The sequence below is a fragment of the Trachypithecus francoisi genome, unplaced genomic scaffold (genome assembly GCF_009764315.1).
Source record: "Trachypithecus francoisi isolate TF-2019V2 unplaced genomic scaffold, Tfra_2.0 Lachesis_group21, whole genome shotgun sequence".
Classification (NCBI taxonomy): domain Eukaryota; kingdom Metazoa; phylum Chordata; class Mammalia; order Primates; family Cercopithecidae; genus Trachypithecus; species Trachypithecus francoisi.
Window position 1 is genome coordinate 31,020,243 of NW_022681467.1, and position 22,161 is coordinate 31,042,403.

Genomic DNA, 22,161 nt, shown 5'->3' on the forward strand with positions numbered 1-22,161 from the left:
ACTTCCTTGTTCTGAACCCATGGGTTGAGACCTTCCTTTGTCCTCAGCCCCTTCTCATTTGCTAGAAGAGCCCTAGAGCAGCTGGGATGTGCTCGTGGCCTCACTGGTGAGCATGGTAACCCTGAGCCCACAAGCCCTTACCCTCCTACCTACCCCTCCACAGATGCAGCTGGAAACAGAGAAGGAGAGAGTATCCCTCCTGGAGACACTGCTGCAGACCCAGAAGGAGCTAGCAGATGCCAGCCAACAACTGGAACGGCTGAGGCAGGACATGAAAGTCCAGAAGTTAAAGGAGCAGGTATGGAGGGTGGACTCGGGAGTAGGGGAGAAAGGGGCACTCATTTACCCATTCAACCACGAAGAGTTCTTGGGCACTTCTTATGTGCCAGGCCCTGTGCTAAGTGCTGACACATGACAAGTACATAAAGGTATGGCACAGGCCGGGTGGGGTAGATCACACCTGTAATCCCAGCACTTTGGCAGTCCAAGGCGGGTGGATCACCTAAGGTCTGGAGACCAGCCTGGGCAACATGGTGAAACCTCATCTCTACTGAAAATACAAAAATTAGCCTGGTATGGTGGCGGGCACCTGTAATCCCAGCACATTGGGAGGCCGAGGCAGGCAGATCAATTAAGGTTGGGAGTTCGAGACCAGCCTGGCCAACCTGGTGAAACCCCATCTCTACAAAAATACAAAAATTAGCTGGGCATGGTGGCGTTTGCCTATAATCCCAGCTGCTTGGGAGGCTGAGGCAGGAGAATTGCTTGAACCCAGGAGGCGGAGGTTGCAGTGAGCCAAGGTCACACCACTGCACTCCAGCCTGGGTGACAGAGCAAGACTCAAAAAAGAAAAAAAAAAAAAAAGGTGTGGCACAGCAGTCAGTATGACAGACATTGCCCCTGCCCTCAAGGAACATACATTCCTGTGGCAGAGATGGATGACAAATGAGCAGACACAAAGCAAATGAGATTATTACAGTTTGTAATAAGTGCTATAAAGGAAATAGAGTGATACAACTGAGAGTGATTCAAAGGAGGTCACTTTGCACTTAGTGGTCAGGGAAGGCCTCACTGAGAAAGTAACATCTGAGCTGAGACTTGAAGGTTAAAAACAAACCAGCTCTGGCTGGGCGCGGTGGCTCACGCCTGTAATCCCAGCACTTTGGGAGGCCGAGGCAGGCAGATCTTGAGGTCAGGAGATCGAGACCATCCTGGCTAACACAGTGAAACCCCTTCTCTACTAAAAATAAAAAAAAATTGCCGGGCGCGGTGGCTCAAGCCTGTAATCCCAGCACTTTGGGAGGCCGAGACGGGTGGATCACGAGGTCACGAGATCGAAACCATCCTGGCTAACACGGTAAAACCCCGTCTCTACTAAAAATACAAAAAACTAGCCGGGCGAGGTGGCGGGCGCCTGTAGTCCCAGCTACTCGGGAGGCTGAGGCAGGAGAATGGCGTGAACCTGGGAGGCAGAGCTTGCAGTGAGCTGAGATCCGGCCACTGCACTCCAGCCTGGGGGCAGAGCGAGACTCTGTCTCAAAAAAAAAAAAAAAAAAAAAAATTAGCCGGGCGTGTTGGCGGCCCCTGTAGTCCCAGCTACTCGGGAGGCTGAGGCAGGAGAATGGCGTGAACCTGGGAGGTGGAGATTGCAGTGAGCCGAGATCGCGCCACTGCACTCCAGCCTGGGTGACAGAGCGAGACTCAAAAAAAAAAACCAGCTCCATGATACAACATAGGTGAACCTTGAAAATATCAGGTTAAGTGGAAGAGCCCATCACAAGAGGCCATATATTATATGAAAGCAGATTTACGGTGGGGAGTGGGGTGGGGAATGGGGAGTCACAGTGAATGGGCACGGGGTTTATTTTGGGATTGATGGAAATGTTCTAAACTTGATTGCAGTGATAGTTGCACAACTCTGAATATCCTAAAACCCACTACATTGTATATGTTAAATGAGTGAATTGTATGGTATATGAATTATATCTCAAGCCATGTAAAAGAAATGCCTGGCATGGGAAGAACACTTTAGGCAGAGGAAACACCTGTCACAAGGGCCCTGTGACACAGAAGAGGGCTTGGGAGGTTCAAGGACAAAAAGGAGGCAGTGTGGCTCCAGCTTGATAAACTCAGGGGCGAGTGGAGTGGTAGCCAGAAACCCTTTGTCAGCCATTGTAGGAGCTTGGATTTTGTTCTAAGGGCAGTGGGAAACTGTTGGGTGGTATGTATGTATGTATGTATTTATGTATTTGGGACTGAGTCTTGCTCTGTCACCCAGGCTAGAGTGCGGTGGCACCATCTCAGCTCACTACAACCTCTGCCTCCCGGGTTCAAGCAATTCTTGTGCCTCAGCCTCCCAAGTAGCTGGGATTACAGATGCCCGCCACCATGCCTGGCTAATTTTGTATTTTTAGTGAAGAAAGGGTTTCACCATGTTGGCCAGGCTGGTCTCAAATTCCTGACCTCAAGTGATCCACCCACCTCGGTTCCCCAAAGTGTTGGGATTACAGGTGTGAGCCACCGTGCCTGGCCAGTTGGGTGGTATTTAAAAAGCAGGGGTGGGATATGATTTATTTGTATATACATATATACATGCATGTACATACATGTGTACGTATTTTTAAATACTTTAGCTGCTGAGTAGAGAATAGTGTGTGTGTGTTTTTAGGGGATCATGGCATCAAGTGGAAGTAGGGATACAGTTAGGAGACTGTTGCCATGGTCTGGGTGAGAGACTATTACCAACTCGTGGACCCTGACCAAGAAACCTGGGTGAGCCAGTGCACTTTGTGAGGGAGGAGAGGGACTAGGAAGTGAGATGGTGAGGTGGAAACAATGTGGATTGCTGGCTCCTCCCTCAGCTTTTGCCACCCCACCAGAAAAAAACAGTATTTATACAACACGGATTTCCTTTACTCACTGATGTCTTATCCCTCTTCAGGAGACCACTGGAATGCTGCAGAACCAGCTCTGGGAGGCTCAGCGGGAGCTGAAGGAGGCAACCCGGCAGCACAGAGATGACCTTGCTGCCCTCCAAGAAGAGAGCAGCTCCCTGCTGCAGGATAAGATGGACCTGCAGAAGCAGGTCCCCTCCTCCTCCCCACCCAGTCCCACGGTCCTTCCCCAACACAGCCAGGCCTTCCCACTTCCTCCTGCAGGACAGGGAGAACCTTGGCCCTGCTGCCTGGTTTGGGAAGGTAGATGGGTGGGCCACAGTACTGAGTGGAAAATTAGAGGGTGCTCAGAGTTGAGCGTGTGCCTCTCCGAGCCCTGGGAGAGTGACCGCTTTCTCTGTAATGGTTGCAGAGCTTGTATTTTCCCCGACTGTCTCAGTTTCAATTGTTCTTTCCGTCCTTGCCATAAATCTAATATCTTTACATACTAGGTTGCTTCTCAGAATCCTATATCAAATGATGTTCTGACTTTTCATTTTTAAAAAAGCAATCACAATTCATGTTTTGACTTTGGGAGTAGTTATAGTCAGCCTTTTTTTCCTTATTTTTGGTGGGGGAGACAGGTTCTCACTATGTCACCCAGGCTGAAGTGCAGATCACAGCTCACTGCAGTCTTGACTTCCCAAGCTCAAGCAATTCTCCCACCTCAGCCCCCTGAGTAGCTGGGACTACAGATGCGTTCCATCACACCTGGCTAATTTTTAAATTTTTATAGAGACAGGGTCTCACTATGTTGCCCAGGCTGATCTCAAACTCCTGGTCTTAAGCAGTCTGCCCGCCTTGGCCTCCCAAAGTGTTGAGATTATAGGTGTGATTCACTGCACCTGGCCCAGCAAAGATTTTTATTTGTGCCGCCTCTATGCAGCATATGTGAGGCTGGGAGGCAGATGACCATGCCGAATTGTATTGAGGAAGGGGGTGGTTAAGAACAATGTGTAGGGATTGGTGGAACTGCCAGAGCATTGGAAATGGCCACTGACTATGGTAAACCTCGAAGGACCCTGAAGCCCTAGGTAAGGAGCATCTTCCCACCGGCCCCCCCCCATCTTGGTCTTCATGCCCTTAACTTTCCAGGTGGAGGACTTGAAGTCTCAGCTGGTGGCCCAGGATGACTCCCAGAGGCTGGTGGAGCAAGAGGTTCAGGAGAAGCTGAGAGAGACCCAGGAGTATAACCAAATTCAGAAGGAACTGGAGAGAGAGAAGGCCAGGTAGGCTAGATAGGCCATGGACATGGCTTTTGTCTATCTGGCTGCCATGGTCACTGTGATACTGAGAGTTGTTTGCTCAGGCCACCTTGCCTTTCATGTCTACAACTCTGGGATGTACATGTAGCCATGTGGAGAGGACATGGTTCCTGTCTTAAAAGGTTCCTTCATTTATTTAGTAAATATTTCAAGAACACCCGTTATGTACCAGGCACTGTGCCTGGGGATACAGTGATACCCTGCCCCGATAGAATTTATAGTTTTGTGGGAAAGACATTAATCAAATAATAACTCAAATTATTACAGATTATGACACATGGAGGAAACAGGGTGAGAGAGAAGAGACCTACTTTAGAACTGTTGTTAGGGAAGGCCTTTCTCAGGAAGTTGGATTTAAACTGAGCACTCACCATGAAGTGGAGCTACCCATGTAAGAGGGTAGGGGGGAGTTCTATTCTGTAAGAGGAGAAATCATGTGCAAAGGCCATGAGGCAGATAAAAGTTTACAGTGTTTGGTGGAACTGAAAGAGTGGTCAGAGCCTGATTGGATTGTGATTGGAGCTTGGTGAATGAGGAGAGTGGCATGAGCTGGGCAGGTCCACAGCATTCAGGATTTGGTAGGTCACAGCAAGGAGTTCGTAGTTTGAGTTTCATAGGAAACCTCTGGAGAATTTTAAGCAGGGAAATTGATATAATCCAACTTAATGATGTATTTGAAGGGATTATAATGACATGAGACATCAAGAGTGACAGAAGACCATTCAGAGTAAAGAGCAGCTTGTATTCTTAGTGCTGCGGGAATTTGAGAAGGGGATGGGCTGGATGCGGTGTCCCACGACTGTAATCCCAGCACTTTGGGAGGCTAAGGCGGGCAGATCTCTTGAGGTCAGGAATTCAAGACCAGCCTGGCCAACATGTCTACTAAAAATACCAAAAAAATTAGCTGGGCGTGGTGGTGGGTGCCTGTAATACCAGCTACTTGGAAGGCTGAGGCAGGAGAATTGCTTGAACCAGGAGGCGGAGGTTGCAGTGAGCTGAGATCACGCCACTGCACTCCCGCCTCAGTGACAGAGCGAGACTCCGTCTCAAAACAAAACAAAAACACTGAGTTTGAGAAGGGACAAATCATTCTGGTGATGAAACTAGAGGCAGGAAGACAAGTTAGGCTGGTATAGTCGTCCTGATGATCCTAAAGCTAAACCAAGGTAGGGTAGTGGGGAAGAGGAGGAGAAAAGAGGAGAAGAGGTTTAAAGGATGTTAAGGGAGTTAGAAGCAATTGTATATAATCATAGATTGCATATAGGTAGGTTGAAGGGAGAACCCTGGAGTGGTCAAGGTTCTATGTTGGGACACTGTGTGGATGGAAGTGCCATTCACTAAGCTAGGGAACATAGTAGGAGATGATTGGGTGAACAGGGGAGGAGAGGAGAGGGACGGGGAAGATTTGGACATGTTGAACGTGAGGTACTAATATAAGGTATATGTGAAATTTGCCAGAGAAGAATAACTGTAAGGTTGAATAGCTGGGTGTGGTGGCCCATGCCTGCAATCTCAGCTACTCGGGAGGCTGAGGCACGAGAATCACTTGAACACAGGAGGCAGAGGCTGCAGTGAGCTGAGATCGTGCCACTGCACCCCAGCCTGGGTAACAGAGCAAGACTCTGTCTCAAAAACAACAACAACAACAGCAACAACAACAAAAACCTGTGAGGTTGAAATGGGGCATCATCTGCAGGAAGTACCTAGGAGCACTTATTATAGTAAGTGCTCAGTAAATGATAGCTCTTATTGTTACATCATAATCATTATCATTACTATTTCTATTTTGATTATTAATGCTATCTTTAGAATACTCCGATGAGAAGGTAATTTTTCATTCCCTAAGAGAATGGCCCAGCACTCTGACCCCTCTCTTTTTAGTCTGACTCTGTCACTGATGGAAAAGGAACAGAGACTCCTTGTTTTACAAGAAGCTGACTCTATTCGACAACAAGAGCTGAGCGCCCTGCGCCAGGACATGCAGGAGGCCCAGGGAGAACAGAAAGAGCTCAGTGCCCAGGTACTTCCCACTCTGGTTATGAGCCCTGCATCCCTGGCAGAAGCCTGATCCTGAAGCGGTGGATTGATTGCTCTGAGTCCTCTCATGGAGAGGACCCATCTATTTTTCCTGATTACAGGATAGGCTGGTGCCTCAGTATCCCTACAGGAGGGGGAAGCCAGGACTAGAGAAGGCGGGGGCTTGGGAACCTGACCCAGAGATGGGCATGGCTCCTGTGGGAAACCTGATAGCCCAGAGCAAAGTGCACACAAGGGTGGAGCCCACACAGGCCTGATTCCAACACAGCCACTTCCAACTGTGCTGGGTCTGGTTGGCAAGATGTAGCAGGGAGAATGAGCAACCAGAAATACTGCAAATCAGGCAGGCAGCAGCAAGACTTCCAGGGATTCAGTCTGCCCACATCAGAACCCCAGATGTTGTATACAGAGGAAAGATGGATCTAGGAGGGAAAGAAGAGCCAGATGGTGGATTGCAGGGGTTAAGGGCACACAGGTTTGGCTGTTCAACAGTCTTGAGTTTGAATGTAAGCTGTACCACTTTCTAATTGTGTGAACGTCAGCTTCTTCATCGATAAAACAAGGGTGATAATTCTTGTTCCTAATTCCTATAACCATTATAGGAGTATATAAAGTGTCATGAACACAATAAGCATTCAGTACATGGTAGCTATATTATTGTGACTGGTCTTATTAGGTGCAGCGTCGGGGTTTCATGGCAGAGTTCTGATCATAGCAGGGAGCCAGCAAGCCAGGGAGCCGGGACTGAAACCCATTAGCATAGCAGCTTGGGCCCAGGTGTTCAGTAGTCGGCAGGCGGCCAGGTGTTAAATCTAGGGTAACACTCATTTCAGAGCCCCTCTACCTACCTAAGAGCTGAGCTGAAATCCTCCCAGCCCTGATCAGAGTTTGTAAAAGAATTGAGTGGGGTCTGGCCTGGGAAGGCCTGAAGAGAGGATATCCACTTCCTGCTTATAGTATGTACAATTCCTCCTTGGCAGATGGAATTACTGAGGCAAGAGGTGAAGGAAAAGGAGGCTGACTTTCTGGCCCAGGAAACACAGCTGTTAGAGGAGCTGGGGGCGTCTCGTATCACCGAGCAGCAGCTGCGAGCTTCCTTGTGGGCCCAGGAAGCCAAGGCAGCCCAACTACAGCTGCGACTGCGCAGCACAGAGAGCCAGCTAGAAGCATTGGCCGCAGAGCAGCAGCCCGGGAACCAGGCCCAGGCCCAGCTGGCCAGCCTCTACTCTGTCCTGCAGCAGGCCCTGGGGTCTGTTTGTGAGAGCAGGCCTGAGCTGAGTGGTGGGGGAGACTCTGCTCCTTCCCTCTGGGGCCTTGAGCCAGGTGAGACAGCCACTCCAGAACTAGGTCCTTTGGGCCAAAGCCAGGCCTGGCTCCCAGGGGAAAGGGAGAGGAATGCTATTTGTTAGGCCATATTGCTTCGGGGTTAAGATTACATACTTGGGAATTAATTCTGAGTTTAAGCCCCAGCTCTACTGTTTGCTAGCCATGTGTCCTTGGGCAAGTCACCTATCTGAGCTTGATTTTCCTCAACTACAAAGTAAGGATGTTAAAAGTACTTACCTTATAATTTCATCAAGGAATTATGAGGTTGCAGATGTGAATCGCTTACACGGTTCCTGGCACTTATTAAGTGTGTAATAAGCCATAGCTGGCGTTATCTAGCACCCACCATAGTGCCTGGCCCATACTTACGGAGAAAATATGTGATGAACGAACTGCTGAGAAGGGGTTCTTTGTGGAGAGGAGGGACCAGTGGGAAGGCCAGGGCTGTGTTTGGGGAGGTCTGGCTGTTTCTTTTCTTAGTGGCAGCTAGGTGAGGAGGTTTTCCTCTTTTTTTCAGACCAGAATGGAGCTAGGAGCCTCTTTAAGAGAGGGCCCCTGCTGACTGCCCTCTCCGCTGAGGCAGTAGCATCTGCCCTCCACAAGCTTCATCAAGACCTGTGGAAGACTCAACAGACCCGGGTATGTTTCTCTGCTCCCCTTTCCTGAACTCTTTACATCCCTCGAAAAGCATGAGGCAAAGATGTATGAAGCAGTTTGACCTGTTTTATTCCTGAGATCAAGTTGGGATGAGTTTCACCTCTATCACTTACCACCTGGCAACTACAAATGAAGCATTTGGAGTTCCTGGGCCTTGTTTTCCCTTGCAGAGTAGGGCAGATAGTGCCTGCTCAGGGTTTTGAGGATTAGATGAGTGAGGATCTTGAATGAGCCCTGTAAACCAAAAAACCCTGGGTAGGCCAGGCACGGTGGCTCACACCTGTAATCCCAGTACTTTGGGAGGTTGAGACATGCGGATCACCTGAGGTCAGGAGTTCGAAATCAGCCTGGCCAACATGCTGAAACCCCATCTCTACTAAAAATACAAAAATTAGCCAGGGGTGGTGATGGGCGCCTGTAATCCCAGCTACTTTGGAGGCTGAGGAGGAGAATCCCTTGAACCCGGGAGGTGGAGGTTGCAGTGAGCCAAGATTGTGCCATTGCACTACAGGCTGGGTAACAAAAGTGAAACTCCATCTCAAAAAAAAAAAAAAAAACCCTGGGCAGATGTGTGATGTGTGGTATTGTTTTGCATCGTTTTCCACTCAGCCGTGAATATATTCTTGGTACCTAGACTTCCAAGAGAAACCCTAGAAATCGATGACCACTGAGATTTGAGGTTGGCATTTATAGGCGCGTTCAAGGCCTAGGTCTGAAAGATCTCATAAATTCCACCTCACAGTGAACCTATCAATCAATACAAATTGAGTGCGCCATCTATATGTCAGCCACTCTGAGCTGGGGATACAGAAGGGAGAAAGACCTGATCTCTGCCTAAAGAAGGCTTGTGACATGGTGGAGGAACCAAACTGCATTCTACTGGAAAGTAGAACTGAGAGAATTAATTGGATCAGTAACAGATGCAAGTGATGTACTGTTGGAACTAGGAGGAAGGGGCAATTCATCCTGATTTGGGAAGGGTCAGAAGGAAAGAAGAGATGACCTTTGGGCTAAGCTTTGAAGTAGGAGTGTTGAGAGGGAAGGGGTGACCCCTGGACTAACTTTGAGCAGGAGCTCTGTTTCAAAAGAGATAGACAGGTCAGAAGGGGATTCTCACTCCATCCAAGTGGAGCAGAGCCTGTCATCACTTCCGGGAGCTAAATGCACATGTGTTCAGAGGAAGTAACCCAGCAATCTGGGAGTAGGTCCACAATGGCAGCCCACCACAGAGGCTGAGAATGAGGAGAGAGCTTGAGCCCTGCATTGCTTTGTGGAAGATGAGGAACTCATGTTTAGCCATGCCCTTCCTTTCCCAGGATGTTCTGAGGGATCAGGTCCAGAAACTGGAAGAGCGTCTAACTGATGCTGAGGCTGAGAAGAGCCAGGTCCACACAGAGTTGCAGGATCTGCAGAGACAGCTCTCCCAGAATCAGGAAGGTGAGAAGCTCAAGACAGGCAGGGAGATTTAGAGGGAGGAGAAGGGATAGGTGGGGAGCCCAGAAGTGGCAGGCACAGGCCTAGCAGCTACTCTGTTTATTTTATTTTTATTTTATTTTATTTTTGAGATGGCATCTCACTCTGTCACCCAGGCTAGAGTGCAATGTCACTTCTACCTCTGCCTTCCAAGTAGCTAGGATTACAGGCACACACCACCAAGCCTGGCTAATTTTTTTGTATTTTTAGTAAAGATGGGGTTTCACCATGTTGACCAGGCTGGTCTTGAACTCCAGGCCTCAAGTGATCTGCCTGCCTCGACCTCCCAAGGTGCTGGGATTACAGGCGTGCGCCACCGTGCCCAGCTGCACTCCATTATTTACCCAGAACTGTGAGATGGTATCTAGAGGCACTTTCAAAGCGGTGCTGACCCCCTTGAACTATTTTTTCTACTTTGCTTGGCCTTTGAGGCCCATCCTGGAAGAAGAGATTAGGAGGAACAGATTTGGTGAACTGAAAGAAGGAAATGGCTGGGCTCCCATTTTCTGTCTCTAGATTTTTTTTTTTTTTTTTTTTTGAGATGGAGTCTCGCTCTGTCACCCAGGCTGGAGTGCAGTGGTGTGATCTTGGCTCACTGCAACCTCCGCCTCCCAGGTTCAAGCAATTCTCCTGCCTCAGCCTCCCAAATAGCTGGGATTACAGACATCTGCGACCACGCCCGGCTAATTTATGTATTTTTAGTAGAGACAAGGTTTCATCATATTATGTATTTTTAGTAGAAACAAGGTTTCATCATATTGGTCAGGCTGGTCTTGAACTCCTGACCTCATGATCCGCCCACCTTGGCCTCCCAAAGTGCTGGGGTTACAGGCGTGAGCCACCATGCTTGGCCCTGTCTCTGTAGATTTAAAAATAAAAAAAAATTAGAGACTCAGGGCCAGGACTATAAGAACATTATAAAACTCTGCATCTTTTGTCATCCATGTTACTTATTTTTATCGTCTTCAACTATGTCCTCCAAGTTAGCCTTTGGTCACTGAGGGATTATGAGCTTATTTGGGAGAAAGCAAGGAGAGGGGATCCGGGGAGGACATATCCATGTGCCAGCCAAGGACTGGAAAGTGTCATGACTCCTTACAAAGGACAGTAGAGGAAGGGTCTTGAAGCTCAAGTTTCTACTGTAAAAGAGAAGAGTTAGTCGGGCGTGGTGGTGGGAGGCTGAGGCAGGAGAATCGCTTGAACCCGGGAGGTGGAGGTTGCAGTGAGCTGAGATTGTGCCACTGCACTCCAGCCTGGGCAACAGAGCAAGACTCCATCTCAAAAAAATTAAAAAAGAGGACAACTTGGGTCTTGGCCTTTTTTGAGACCGTTTGAGGGTTCCCTGAGAGCCACAAAAATAGTGGGATTCCAACACCTGGTGCAGAAATGGTGGGCAGCCAGCAGAGCCACCCAGGTCTCTAGGAGCTCCTGCACAATTATAGGATTGGGGCTAGAAGGGACCTCCAGTGTCATCTGGCTCAACCCTGTCTGGAATTGAGGGCCAAGGCTCTCTGTGATGAGGATGAGGACGTATTGGGATGATTACCAGGCAATGCTGGGGCTGGCAGCAGCAGGGAGTACTGCCAGGCAAATAGAAGCAGCTGGCGGATGGTTGATGTCTCTAGGACACTGGATAGAATTCTCTCCTTGGCCTTCCTCCCCTTTGAATCTGTTCCCCATCCTCCATCTGCATCTATATCCCTCTTTTCCCCCACCCCAAACATGGGTCTTACTCCACTGCCTCTCCTCTCCTCTTCTCAAAGAGAAATCCAAGTGGGAAGGAAAGCAGAACTCCCTAGAATCTGAGCTGATGGAACTACATGAAACTATGGCATCCTTACAGAGTCGCCTGCGGAGAGCAGAGCTACAGCGAATGGAAGCCCAGGTAAAGTGTTACTGGTTTCAGGGAGGGGTTTGCCTCAGGAGTAGTCCCTTGGGCCCACCTTGGCCTGTGGTCATGTGTCCCACTTCCTTCAGCAAGTCTATCAGTTCCTCTGGCTGTCTCCATGTCCCTGGGGGCCATTATTAAGGTTCCAGTTAATCCTCCTTGAATTGCTTTTTCTGAATTTGAGGTTGGTATTTTTGCCCCTTGTCCTGAAGGACCAGAGTCTGCCCTAGGCATAGCAGAGTCCTGGGAGGTGGTAGGGATGCTCTTTTACAGTATTAGATTAAGTGGAATATACCTACCACTTTTTTGCCCAAGTCCTTGTCACTGCTAGTGCCACAAAATAAGAAAGAAAAGTGCCAGTGTTGGGGTGACAGTAGCAGGGAAGTGTAGTTTAAAGTGGCTTTTCATCTTGTCTTCCAGGGTGAGCGAGAGTTACTTCAGGCAGCCAAGGAGAACCTGACAGCCCAGGTGGAACACCTACAAGCAGCTGTCGCAGAAGCCAGGGCTCAGGCAAGTGCTGCTGGTGTCCTGGAAGAAGACCTGAGAACGGCTCGCTCAGCACTGAAGCTGAAAAATGAGGAGGTGGAGAGTGAGCGTGAGAGAGCCCAGGCTCTGCAAGAGCAGGGCGAGCTGAAGGTGGCCCAAGGAAAGGCTCTGCAAGAGAATTTGGCCCTCCTGACCCAGACCCTAGCTGAAAGAGAAGGGGAGGTGGAGACTCTGCAGGGACAAATCCAGGAACTGGAGAAGCAACGGGAAATGCAGAAGGCTGCTTTGGAATTGCTGTCTCTGGACCTGAAGAAGAGGAACCAAGAGGTAGATCTGCAGCAAGAACAGATTCAGGAGCTAGAGAAGTGTAGGTCTGTTTTAGAGCATCTGCCTATGGCCGTCCAGGAGCGAGAGCAGAAGCTAACTGTGCAGAGGGAGCAGATCAGAGAGCTCGAGAAGGATCGGGAGACTCAGAGGAGTGTCTTGGAGCATCAGCTTCTAGAACTTGAGAAGAAAGACCAAATGATTGAGTCCCAGAGAGGAAAGGTTCAGGATCTGAAAAAGCAGTTGGTTACTCTGGAATGCCTGGCCCTGGAACTGGAGGAAAACCATCACAAGATGGAGTGCCAGCAAAAACTGATCAAGGAGCTGGAGGGCCAGAGGGAAACCCAGAGAGTGGCTTTGACCCACCTTACGCTGGACCTAGAAGAAAGGAGCCATGAGCTGCAGGCACAAAGCAGCCAGATCCATGACCTGGAGAGCCACAGCACCCTTCTGGCAAGAGAGCTGCAGGAGAGGGACCAGGAGGTGAAGTCTCAGCGAGAACAGATCGAGGAGCTGCAGAGGCAGAAAGAGCATCTGACTCAGGATCTCGAGAGAAGAGACCAGGAGCTGATGCTGCAGAAGGAGAGGATTCAGGTTCTCGAGGATCAAAGGACCCGGCAGACCAAGATCCTGGAGGAGGACCTGGAACAGATCAAGCTGTCCTTGAGAGAGCGAGGCCGGGAGCTGGCCACTCAGAGGCAGCTGATGCAGGAACGGGCAGAGGAAGGGAAGGGCCCGAGTAAAGCACAACGCGGGAGCCTAGAGCACATGAAGCTGATCCTGCGTGATAAGGAGAAGGAGGTGGAATGTCAGCAGGAGCATATCCATGAACTCCAGGAGCTCAAGGACCAGCTGGAGCAGCAGCTCCAGGGCCTGCACAGGAAGGTAGGTGAGACCAGCCTCCTCCTGTCCCAGCGAGAGCAGGAGATAGTGGTCTTGCAGCAGCAATTGCAGGAAGCCAGGGAACAAGGGGAGCTGAAGGAGCAGTCACTTCAGAATCAACTGGATGAGGCCCAGAGAGCCCTAGCCCAGAGGGACCAGGAACTGGAGGCTCTGCAGCAAGAACAGCAGCAGGCCCAGGGACAGGAGGAGAGTGTGAAGGAAAAGGCAAACGCCCTCCAGGGAGCTCTGGAGCAAGCCCATATGACACTGAAGGAGCGTCAGGGAGAGCTTCAGGACCACAAGGAACAGGCACGAAGGCTCGAGGAAGAGCTGGCAGTGGAGGGACGGCGGGTCCAGGCCCTGGAGGAGGTGCTGGGAGACCTCAGGGCTGAGTCTCGGGAGCAGGAGAAAGCTCTGTTGGCCCTCCAGCAGCAGTGTGCTGAGCAGGCACAGGAGCACGAGGTGGAGACCAGGACCTTGCGGGATAGCTGGCTACAGGTCCAGGCGGTGCTAAAGGAACGGGACCAGGAGCTGGAAGCTCTGCGGGCAGAAAGTCAGTCCTCCCGGCATCAGGAGGAGGCTGCCCGGGCCCAAGTTGAGGCTCTGCAGGAGGCCCTTGGCAAGGCTCATGCTGCCCTGCAGAGGAAAGAGCAGCATCTCCTTGAGCAGGCAGAATTGAGCCGCAGTCTGGAGGCCAGCACTGCCACCCTGCAAGCTGCCCTGGATGCCTGCCAGGCACACACTCAGCAGCTGGAAGAGGCCCTGAGGACGCGAGAAGGTGAGATCCAGGACCAGGATCTCCGATACCAGGAGGATGTGCAGCAGCTGCAGCAGGCACTTGCCCAGAGGGATGAAGAGCTGAGATATCAGCAGGAACAGGGGCAGCTACTAGAGAAGTCTCTGGCCCAGAGGGTCCAAGAGAATATGATCCAAGAGAAGCAGAATCTAGGGCAGGAGAGAGAAGAGGAGGAGATAAGGGGCCTTCGTCAGAGTCTAAGGGAGCTACAGCTGACCGTAGCCCAAAAGGAACAGGAGATCCTGGAGCTGAGGGAGACCCAGCAAAGAAACAACCTGGAAGCCTCCCCCCACAGCCACAGAGCCTCCCCAGTGGAGGAACAATCTCCAAAACTTGATTCTTTAGAGCCCAGGCTGCAGCGGGAGCTGGAGCGGCTACAGGCAGCCCTGAGACAGACAGAAGCCAGGGAGATTGAGTGGAGGGAGAAGGCCCAGGACTTGGCACTGTCCCTAGCGCAGACCAAGGCCAGTGTCAGCAGTCTGCAGGAGGTAGCCATGTTCCTACAAGCCTCTGTCCTGGAGCGGGACTCAGAACAGCAAAGGCTGCAGGTGAGTCACTCCACGGGGAGTAAGGGCCAGGGAACACACCCCTGTCTGGCTGAGCTCAGGGACTGCCCACCACCCTGGGCCCTGTGGCACCCCAGGGGTATGAGAAATCTGAGATCATGAGCACCTCAGCGTCGGTAGGATTCAGGCTACTGTGCTAGTCAGGGAAGATACAAAGAGGATAAGACCCCAGAGTCTCTGCCCTCAGAGTTCGCATTCTAGCGGGTAAACAGTGATAATGCAGTGTAGTTGGTGCCTCACAGAAGTTTAGTATGCCCCAGGCATGCTGGAGGGATACCCACCCTTTCCTGGGAGTGGGTCCTGAAAGCCTTTCTGGTAATGTGTTTAAGATTAGACCTGGGCCAGGCACGGTGGCTCACGCCTGTAATCCCAGCACTTTGGGAGGCCAAGATGGGCAGATCACTTGAGGTCAGGAGTCCGCGACCAGTCTGGCCAACATGGTGAAACCCCGTCTCTACTGAAAATACAAAAATTAGCCAGGCATGCTGGCACGTGCCTGTAATCCCAGCTACTTGGGAGGCTGAGGCAGGAGAATTGCTTGAATTCAGGAGGTGGAGGTTGCAGTGAGCTGAGATCGTGCCATTGCACTCCAGCCTGGGCAAAGAGGTGAGATTCCTTATCAAAAAAAAAAAATATATATATATATATAGACCTGAAGGGACCAGTAAGGAACTAGCCAAGCACAGGTTGGGGAGGAGCATTCAGGGGAAGAGGAAAAGAGGGCGAGAACAAATGTATCTGTGTAGATGGTTCAGGTTGCATGGGACAGGGAGGATTTGGTAAGAGACTGGAAGACAGCAGGGGCCACACCTGTCAGGGCTTGCAAGTCATGCTGAGGACCTGGGTGGTGGGAAGCAGATGAAGTGTTTGCGGCAGGGGAGTGATGTGATCAGACATACAGCTCAGAAAGATTGCTCAGGCTGCCGTGTGGAGCAACAGCAGGTCTGGGGAGACCCTCTGGGAGGCTGTACTGGGAAGTCCAGAGGAGAGCTTGTGCCCTAAGATGGAAAGTGTGAATGGAGACATGGGGGTGGGTCTGAGAGGTAGGACTTGATTGGCTAAGAGGTGGGAGGAATAAAGATAGGGCAGAAAGAAGTCAAAGATCACACTCAGATCCCTGTTCACCAAGATGAAGAGAAGCAGATGTGAGAAAGAGGAGTGGAATGATGAGGTCAGTTTGGAAATGGAGAGAGGAGCCTGTGGGCAGGTTAGTAAAATGATCTGAAGTTGAAGGATGGAGTTGAAGCCAGAGACACTTTGGCTTCAGTTAGAACAAGTGGGTTTCATGTAGGTAGAATGTTGAGTGAGAGGAAGTGGGCTTAGGAGAGGACTTCAGGGTGTAATATTTAACCTCAAGGTTAAGCACCATGTCTTAGTCACCTTTGTACCCACTGTACTGAGAAAAAGACCTGCAGAGAACAGGCAGAAAGGAAAGCCAGGTTGGCTGGACAGAGAGAGGCATCATCTCCTATGCCAAGAGACACCTAGTCCAGTTTTCCAGGGATATAGACTCTACATCCTGGTCCCTTGACTGAGCCCCAGAGAACCCCAGACACACAGTCCCCTAGAGAGTTCTTTCTGGAAACTCACAAAGCTCTGCTCTTGGTAAAGGGCAATATGAGGAGGAGGTCCATCTGTGAACTTTGGAGTCCAGTTCCAGGGTTTGAAATACAGTAGTGCAGCTTATCAGCTGTGTGACCCTGGGTGAATGCCTTCACTCTGATCTTCGATTTCTCATTGGTAAAATAGGCATTGGTGGTATGACATGGGATGATATGTATGAATTACTTAGGAAGAAAGCACTAAGTGGGACTCCTTTCCTATGTTCAGGCCCATTCTTACAGGCACAGCAAAAGTAAGCAGTATTCACTCAGTAACATAACTCGGGTCAGAGTCACTTCACCCACTGCCCCCTCCAAACAGACTGGGACGCCTGTCAGATGCAGCCCTCCATTGTCATGGGACCATTTTTTAAGCGTTTTACCTGCCAGGCACTATTACTCTCAGTTTCTTCCACAACTACCCTGAGAAATAGGAACTCTTACTATCCTCGTTTTATAGTTGAGGAATGGCATTTCAGAGAGGTTAAGTCTTCTTTGGACTGGTCCAAAGTCATGGCCGGGCACAGTGGCTCACACCTGTAATCCCAACACTCTGGGAGGCTGAGGCAGATGGATAACTTGAGCCCAAGAGTTTGAGACCAACCTGGGCAACATGGCAAAACCCTGTCTCTACTAAAAATACAAAAATTAGCTGGGTGTGTGGTGCGTGCCTGTAATCCCAGCTGCTCAGGAGGCTGGGGCAGGAGAATCACTTGAACCTGGGAGGAGGAGGTTGCAGTGAGCTGAGATCACGCCACTGTACTCCAGCCTGGGCGACAGAGTGAGACTCTGTCTCAAAAAAAACAAACTCATAAATGGCAGGACTGGAATGAGATCTGAGTCATCTGTCTCTAGAGCCCAGACTTTCTATCACCAAGCTCTTCCCCTCTCCCAGGCAATCCACATCCACATGCATACACTTGTTTTCTCTTGTTCATCTCTTCTTGACCGTTATCATTTATGAACCACAGAGCGCCTAGAAAGTATCTAGCATGAGGCTTCCCCACTTACCCAAAGGGACTTAACTCAAGGGCTTGATCCATGTGCAGATAGTCATTTTATACATGAGGAAATTGGGGTTTGGGGAGAGCTTGTGCTTTGACCAGAGTCATAGAGCCATTGAGTGGTGACATGGCACCCAGCACTGTGTGACTCCAGAATCCATGCTCTTCCCACAGCACATCAGTGCCCTGAGTCATTGCTCAGCCCTTAGGAAATGTGAAGTGAACTGGGGACTCTGGTCCTAGCTTCCTTGCTAGCTCACTGCATATCCGTGAGTAGAGGCCCCTCTGCTCCTTTGTTTTACCCGTCTGTAAAATGAAGGTTCTGTACTAGAATGACTCAGAGCTTCTAGGAAAAATAAGACAAAAGCCTGAGGAGAACATTGAACTGCTGTTTCTGTGGAGGGTGGGTTGGTCCGGATATGAGGTTGGATATAATTTTGCTCCATACCTGGGTACCCTAGGATGAACTGGAGCTCACCAGACGGGCTCTGGAGGAGCGGCTACACAGCCCAGGTGCGACCAGCACAGCAGAACAGGGGTCCAGAGGGGAGCAGGGCATGCATCTGGGAGAGGTGAGCCGGGGGCTCTGGGGGAATAGATGGCCCGGCAGGGAGCTCTTGTCCAGGGGTTTGTCCCCTTCCCTTGGGAACTGGGTTCCTGAAGCTTAGACCTGCCAGATTGGTCTGTGTGTCCTCTGTCTGTTCCCTTCCTGTCTTAGGGGCTGCCCAGGTGAGAATCACAGGTCTTTCCCACAGGTCTCAGGAGTAGAGGCTGAGCCTAGTCCTGCTGGAATGGAGGAGAAGCAGTCATGGAGACAAAGGCTTGAACACCTGCAGCAAGCGGTGGCCCAGCTGGAGATTGACAGGAGCAGGCTGCAGCGCCACAATGTCCAGCTGCGGAGCACCCTAGAGCAGGTGACCCCTCTTCTGGTCCAGTGGGCATGCGTCTCCACTTCTTGTGTGGCCCCTAGAGCATAGACTCAGTAAACTACAGCCCAAGAGTTTGGGCAAATTCAGCCTGCTGCCTGTTTCTGAAAATTAAGTTTGCTTTTTTTTCCCCAAGATGGAGTCTTGCTCTGTCTCCTACAGCTAGAGTGGAATGGTGCGATCTCCACTCACTGCAGCCTCCACCTCCCGGGTTCAATCTATCCTCTTGCCTCAGCCTCCTGAGTAGCTGGGATTACAGGCACACACCACCATGCCTGACAAATTTTTATCTTTTTAGTAGAGACAGGACTTCACCATGTTGGCCAGGCTGGTCTTGAACTCCTGACCTCGTGATCCACCTGCCTTAGCTTTCCGAAGTGCTGGGATTACAGGCATGAGCCACCATGCCCAGCCTTGAAAATTAAGTTTATTGGAATACAGCCATGCATTGTCTATGGCTGCTTCCCTACTATGCCCCACAAAGCCTACAGTACTTACTGCGGGAGAAGTTTGCTGGTCTTTGCTCCAGAGGCCTGAGAGGCTGGCCCTGCCTCTTCTGCTTCAGGAGCACTTCTTTGCACTGAGGCCTGCCCTAGCTGTGCCTTCCTCAGCCAGGAATTCTCTTCCCATGGTTACTGTCCCGTTGTACACCTGCACAGGCACTGGCCACTTCTGGAGAAAGGCAGCTCTGCTCCAGCCACAGAGCCAAGCCAAGTCCTGATTTCTTATTTGCACCTTGGCAGGTGGAGCGAGAACGGAGAAAGCTGAAGAGGGAGGCCATGCGTGCAACCCAGGCAGGGTCCCTGGAGATCAGCAAGGCCATGGCTTCTTCACCCACACAGCAGGTTTACCCATTTTCCTCAACTGCAGCCTTAGAGAGCCCAACCCCAGCCACCAGAAACTCAGCCCTCCTCATTGCATATCCCAGGCCAACAGCACTTCAGCTAATCCAGAGGGCCCCTCCTGACTGCGTTCTGCCCTGCTCGGCACAGCTCAGTCCATCCCTGCCCTGAGAAGGAGGCCCAATATTGGAGTAGGGGTTGGGGTGGCATCAGGGCTAGCGGCCCTGCCTTCTGAGGGACTCAGATTTGTGCACTCCCAGACCAGTGCCACAGGCTGGCCCAGGAGTGGGGCTCATGGGGCTCTGCTCAGGATCCCTGGTGTATGGGGGTTGTGTGGTACTTGCCAGCTCCTGAGGAGCCTAGGAGCTTGATCACAGCTTGATCTCTTAGACCTTTCTACAGTGTTGAGTTTACAGGCTGAGGGTCCATGGTCTTTCCTGGAGCCAGTGTCCCTTTTTTGGGTAAGAGGCTTGGGGAAGACTCCCCAAACCTGCACTCGTTTAGGTGAGGTATCCCTGCCAACAGACACAGGCTTGCAGCCTGGCAGGGAGGCACTGTTTATGGTGACTGAGCACTAGCTCTCCATCCCCTGTCCTTTAATGAAAGTTCTCAAGGGCAGTCACCGTGTCTTCCTCTCTACATCCTTAGCTCACAGCCCAGGGCTAGCACAAAGCAGATACATGGTGTACTTCTGTTAAAGTAAAACATGCCTCAGAGAAGCAAATGCCATCCAGGCCTTTTGGATGTTTTGCATTAGATCTCCATGGTGTTGCCCATTTTGCTGGTGTGGGGCCTCTCCTTGCCCCAGGGCCTGCTGCCCCATAGAGGTCCAGTCTGAGTTCAGATGCTTCTGGCGCATAGCCCTTGCCCAGGCCCGTAAGTTTGTGATGAGGTTCTGCAAGGAAACTTGCAGAAACCCCAGAGTGGGAAGGCCTATTCCAACAAGAGTGCCATTTGTCTTCCTTAGGATGGGAGAGGAGGAGAGAAGCACTCCGATGCCAAGTATGTGGCTGCACTGCAGAAAGAGGTATGTTCTGGATTTTCTAAGCCCATATTCCCTCCCTTGCACTCAGGCCCTTTGTGCTCCTCCAGCCGGGAGAGGGGAAGTTCCTGCCTTCAGAGAACTTCAGTCTCCACGGGAGGCAAGAATAGTCCCAGTCCCAACCCCATCTCTCATACGCCTAGGGTGGGAGTGGGGAAAAAAGCATGATTCTGGCCCCCGACTTCCAGATCCATACTTAGAAAGGATCTGTGTATCTAAGGAAGAGGGCTGAGGAACAGGCAGAAGATTCTAGGAGGACAGGTGGGAGCAAGCCGAGCCATCCTGGCCTCCCTGCCCTCAGAGGTGCCCTCGCAGCCAAGACTGTTGCCAGCGCCCCAGGCAGAGGAGCCAGGCACCAACACAGGCTCCAGGCCACACAGCTCAGCTCGAGCCCCAGCTCGCAGAGAAGGGACTTGAAGAGCCTTCCTGCCTCTTAGGCCTCACCTGAAAGTCCACTCTCCCTTTCAAGGCCCAGGAGTCATAAGTGTTGCCTTGTTATTTCTGAGCCTATTTCAGAAATTAGTAGTCACTACTGCCAGGACCTGACTCTGTAGCTAGACCTAAGCTATTACTCTGAATTCTATTAAACTCAGAATGTTTTTCTATTTTATTAAAAAGTCAAAGGCAGGCGCGGTAGGTCACACCTGAAATCCCAGCACTTTCGGAGGCCAAGGCGGGCAGATCACCTGAGGTCAGGAGTTTGAAACCAGCCTGGCCAACATGGCGAAATGCTGTCTGTACTAAAAATACAAAAATTAGCTGGGCCTAGTAGTGTGCACCTGTAATCCTAGCTACTCAGGAGGCTGACACACAAGAATCACTTGAACCTAGCAGGATGGAGGTTACAGTAAGCCGAGATTGCATCACTGCACTCTAGCCTGGGCAACAGAGGGAGACTCCATCTCAAAAAAAAAAAGGTCAGATAGTGGTTATACATGAGTATATATTGTTATCAGCCTCATCAAAATGTACATTTTAAATCTGGGCATTTTTCACATGTAAATTATCTTTCAGTGAAGTTGATTAATAGCTTTGTTGTTTTCAAGCTCCCTATTTGAGTCACATGTGCAGCCAGAATTGAGAATCACTGGATTCTAGAATTCCTAAGGGCCCTTCCCCTAAACTCTCTAAAGCCTGTTTCTGAGATTCGTGTATGTGGTAGAGTTGATTCAGATGCTCAGCCAACGAGCGTCACAGGAACACAGAGCAGGAAGAGCTGGTACTTCAGGGCCCTCAACTGCTCTCCCTCTTTTTTATCCTGTCCACCAGGTGGCCCTGCTGCAAGCTCAGCTGACTTTGGAGCGGAAGCAGAAGCAGGACTACATCGCCCGCTCAGTACAGACCAGCCGTGAGCTAGCAGGCCTGCACCACAGCCTCTCACACTCACTTCTCGCCGTGGCCCAGGCCCCTGAGGCCACTGTCCTGGAGGCAGAGACCCGCAGGCTGGATGAGTCCCTGACTCAAAGTCTGACATCCCCAGGGCCAGTCCTGCTATACCCCAGCCCCAGCACTACCCAAGCCACTTCCAGGTAGCAGCCGCAGCCAGGAGCACACAGAAGACTGTACTGTGGGTCACGGCCCCTCTGCACACCTACAGGCTTGCCAAAGAAAAAGCCTGGCTCTGTTAGGCACCCAGGACCCCCAGGTCAGCAGGTGTTCCCAGGAAGAGGAAGTAAATCTGCAACACTTGGGAGGGCCCCAACTCACCTGGGAATGAGGCAAATTGCATTTGCTTGCTCCCTAATGGAATCACCCAGAGGAGTGCCTTGCCCTGGCTGAGGGACATCTACTGCCTCTCATCTAGAATTTATTTTCCTAGCACTTCACCACCTCCTTCAACTTCCCCTTCAACAATAAACCCTGGGATCTTTGCATTAGTTTTCTGCTGCTGTCTCCACTTGTGCAGCTGGGCAGCAGCACCACATCAAGGGAGTTTATCAGGGAAGAACTTGCCAAAGATTCCTGTCGAGGTAGCATGCGTTTATTGTACAGCATGCACTGGGGAAGGGTTACAGAAAACACACAAGACAAAGCCCCTGACCACAGAGAGCCTGCAGTCCAGTTGATGAGAACAGGCTAGCACTCATTTATGAGTCAGAGGCAATTCTGTGTA

At 50.8% G+C, this 22,161-nt stretch overlaps 1 protein-coding gene across 10 annotated transcripts in view; it reads left to right on the top strand.

Moving 5' to 3' along the window:
• CEP250 (centrosomal protein 250) overlaps positions 1 to 21,924 on the top strand; it is a 60,553-nt gene extending 38,629 nt beyond the window's left edge. For 7 of the 10 annotated variants that reach the window (XM_033186229.1, XM_033186231.1, XM_033186225.1 and 4 more), the window contains 14 exons: positions 164 to 298; positions 2,942 to 3,085; positions 4,029 to 4,162; positions 6,080 to 6,218; positions 7,216 to 7,558; positions 8,079 to 8,200; positions 9,535 to 9,655; positions 11,455 to 11,576; positions 12,000 to 14,615; positions 17,700 to 17,810; positions 17,994 to 18,152; positions 18,908 to 19,009; positions 19,974 to 20,033; positions 21,318 to 21,581. In XM_033186229.1, the coding sequence (XP_033042120.1) occupies positions 164 to 298; positions 2,942 to 3,085; positions 4,029 to 4,162; positions 6,080 to 6,218; positions 7,216 to 7,558; positions 8,079 to 8,200; positions 9,535 to 9,655; positions 11,455 to 11,576; positions 12,000 to 14,615; positions 17,700 to 17,810; positions 17,994 to 18,152; positions 18,908 to 19,009; positions 19,974 to 20,033; positions 21,318 to 21,581 (4,572 nt within the window). Of the gene's footprint in view, positions 1 to 163; positions 299 to 2,941; positions 3,086 to 4,028; positions 4,163 to 6,079; positions 6,219 to 7,215; positions 7,559 to 8,078; positions 8,201 to 9,534; positions 9,656 to 11,454; positions 11,577 to 11,999; positions 14,616 to 17,699; positions 17,811 to 17,993; positions 18,153 to 18,907; positions 19,010 to 19,973; positions 20,034 to 21,317 lie in introns of all 10 variants that reach the window. The other 3 variants (XM_033186227.1, XM_033186230.1, XM_033186228.1) reach the window with 3 other exon arrangements.
• Positions 21,925 to 22,161: the final 237 nt, after the last annotated feature.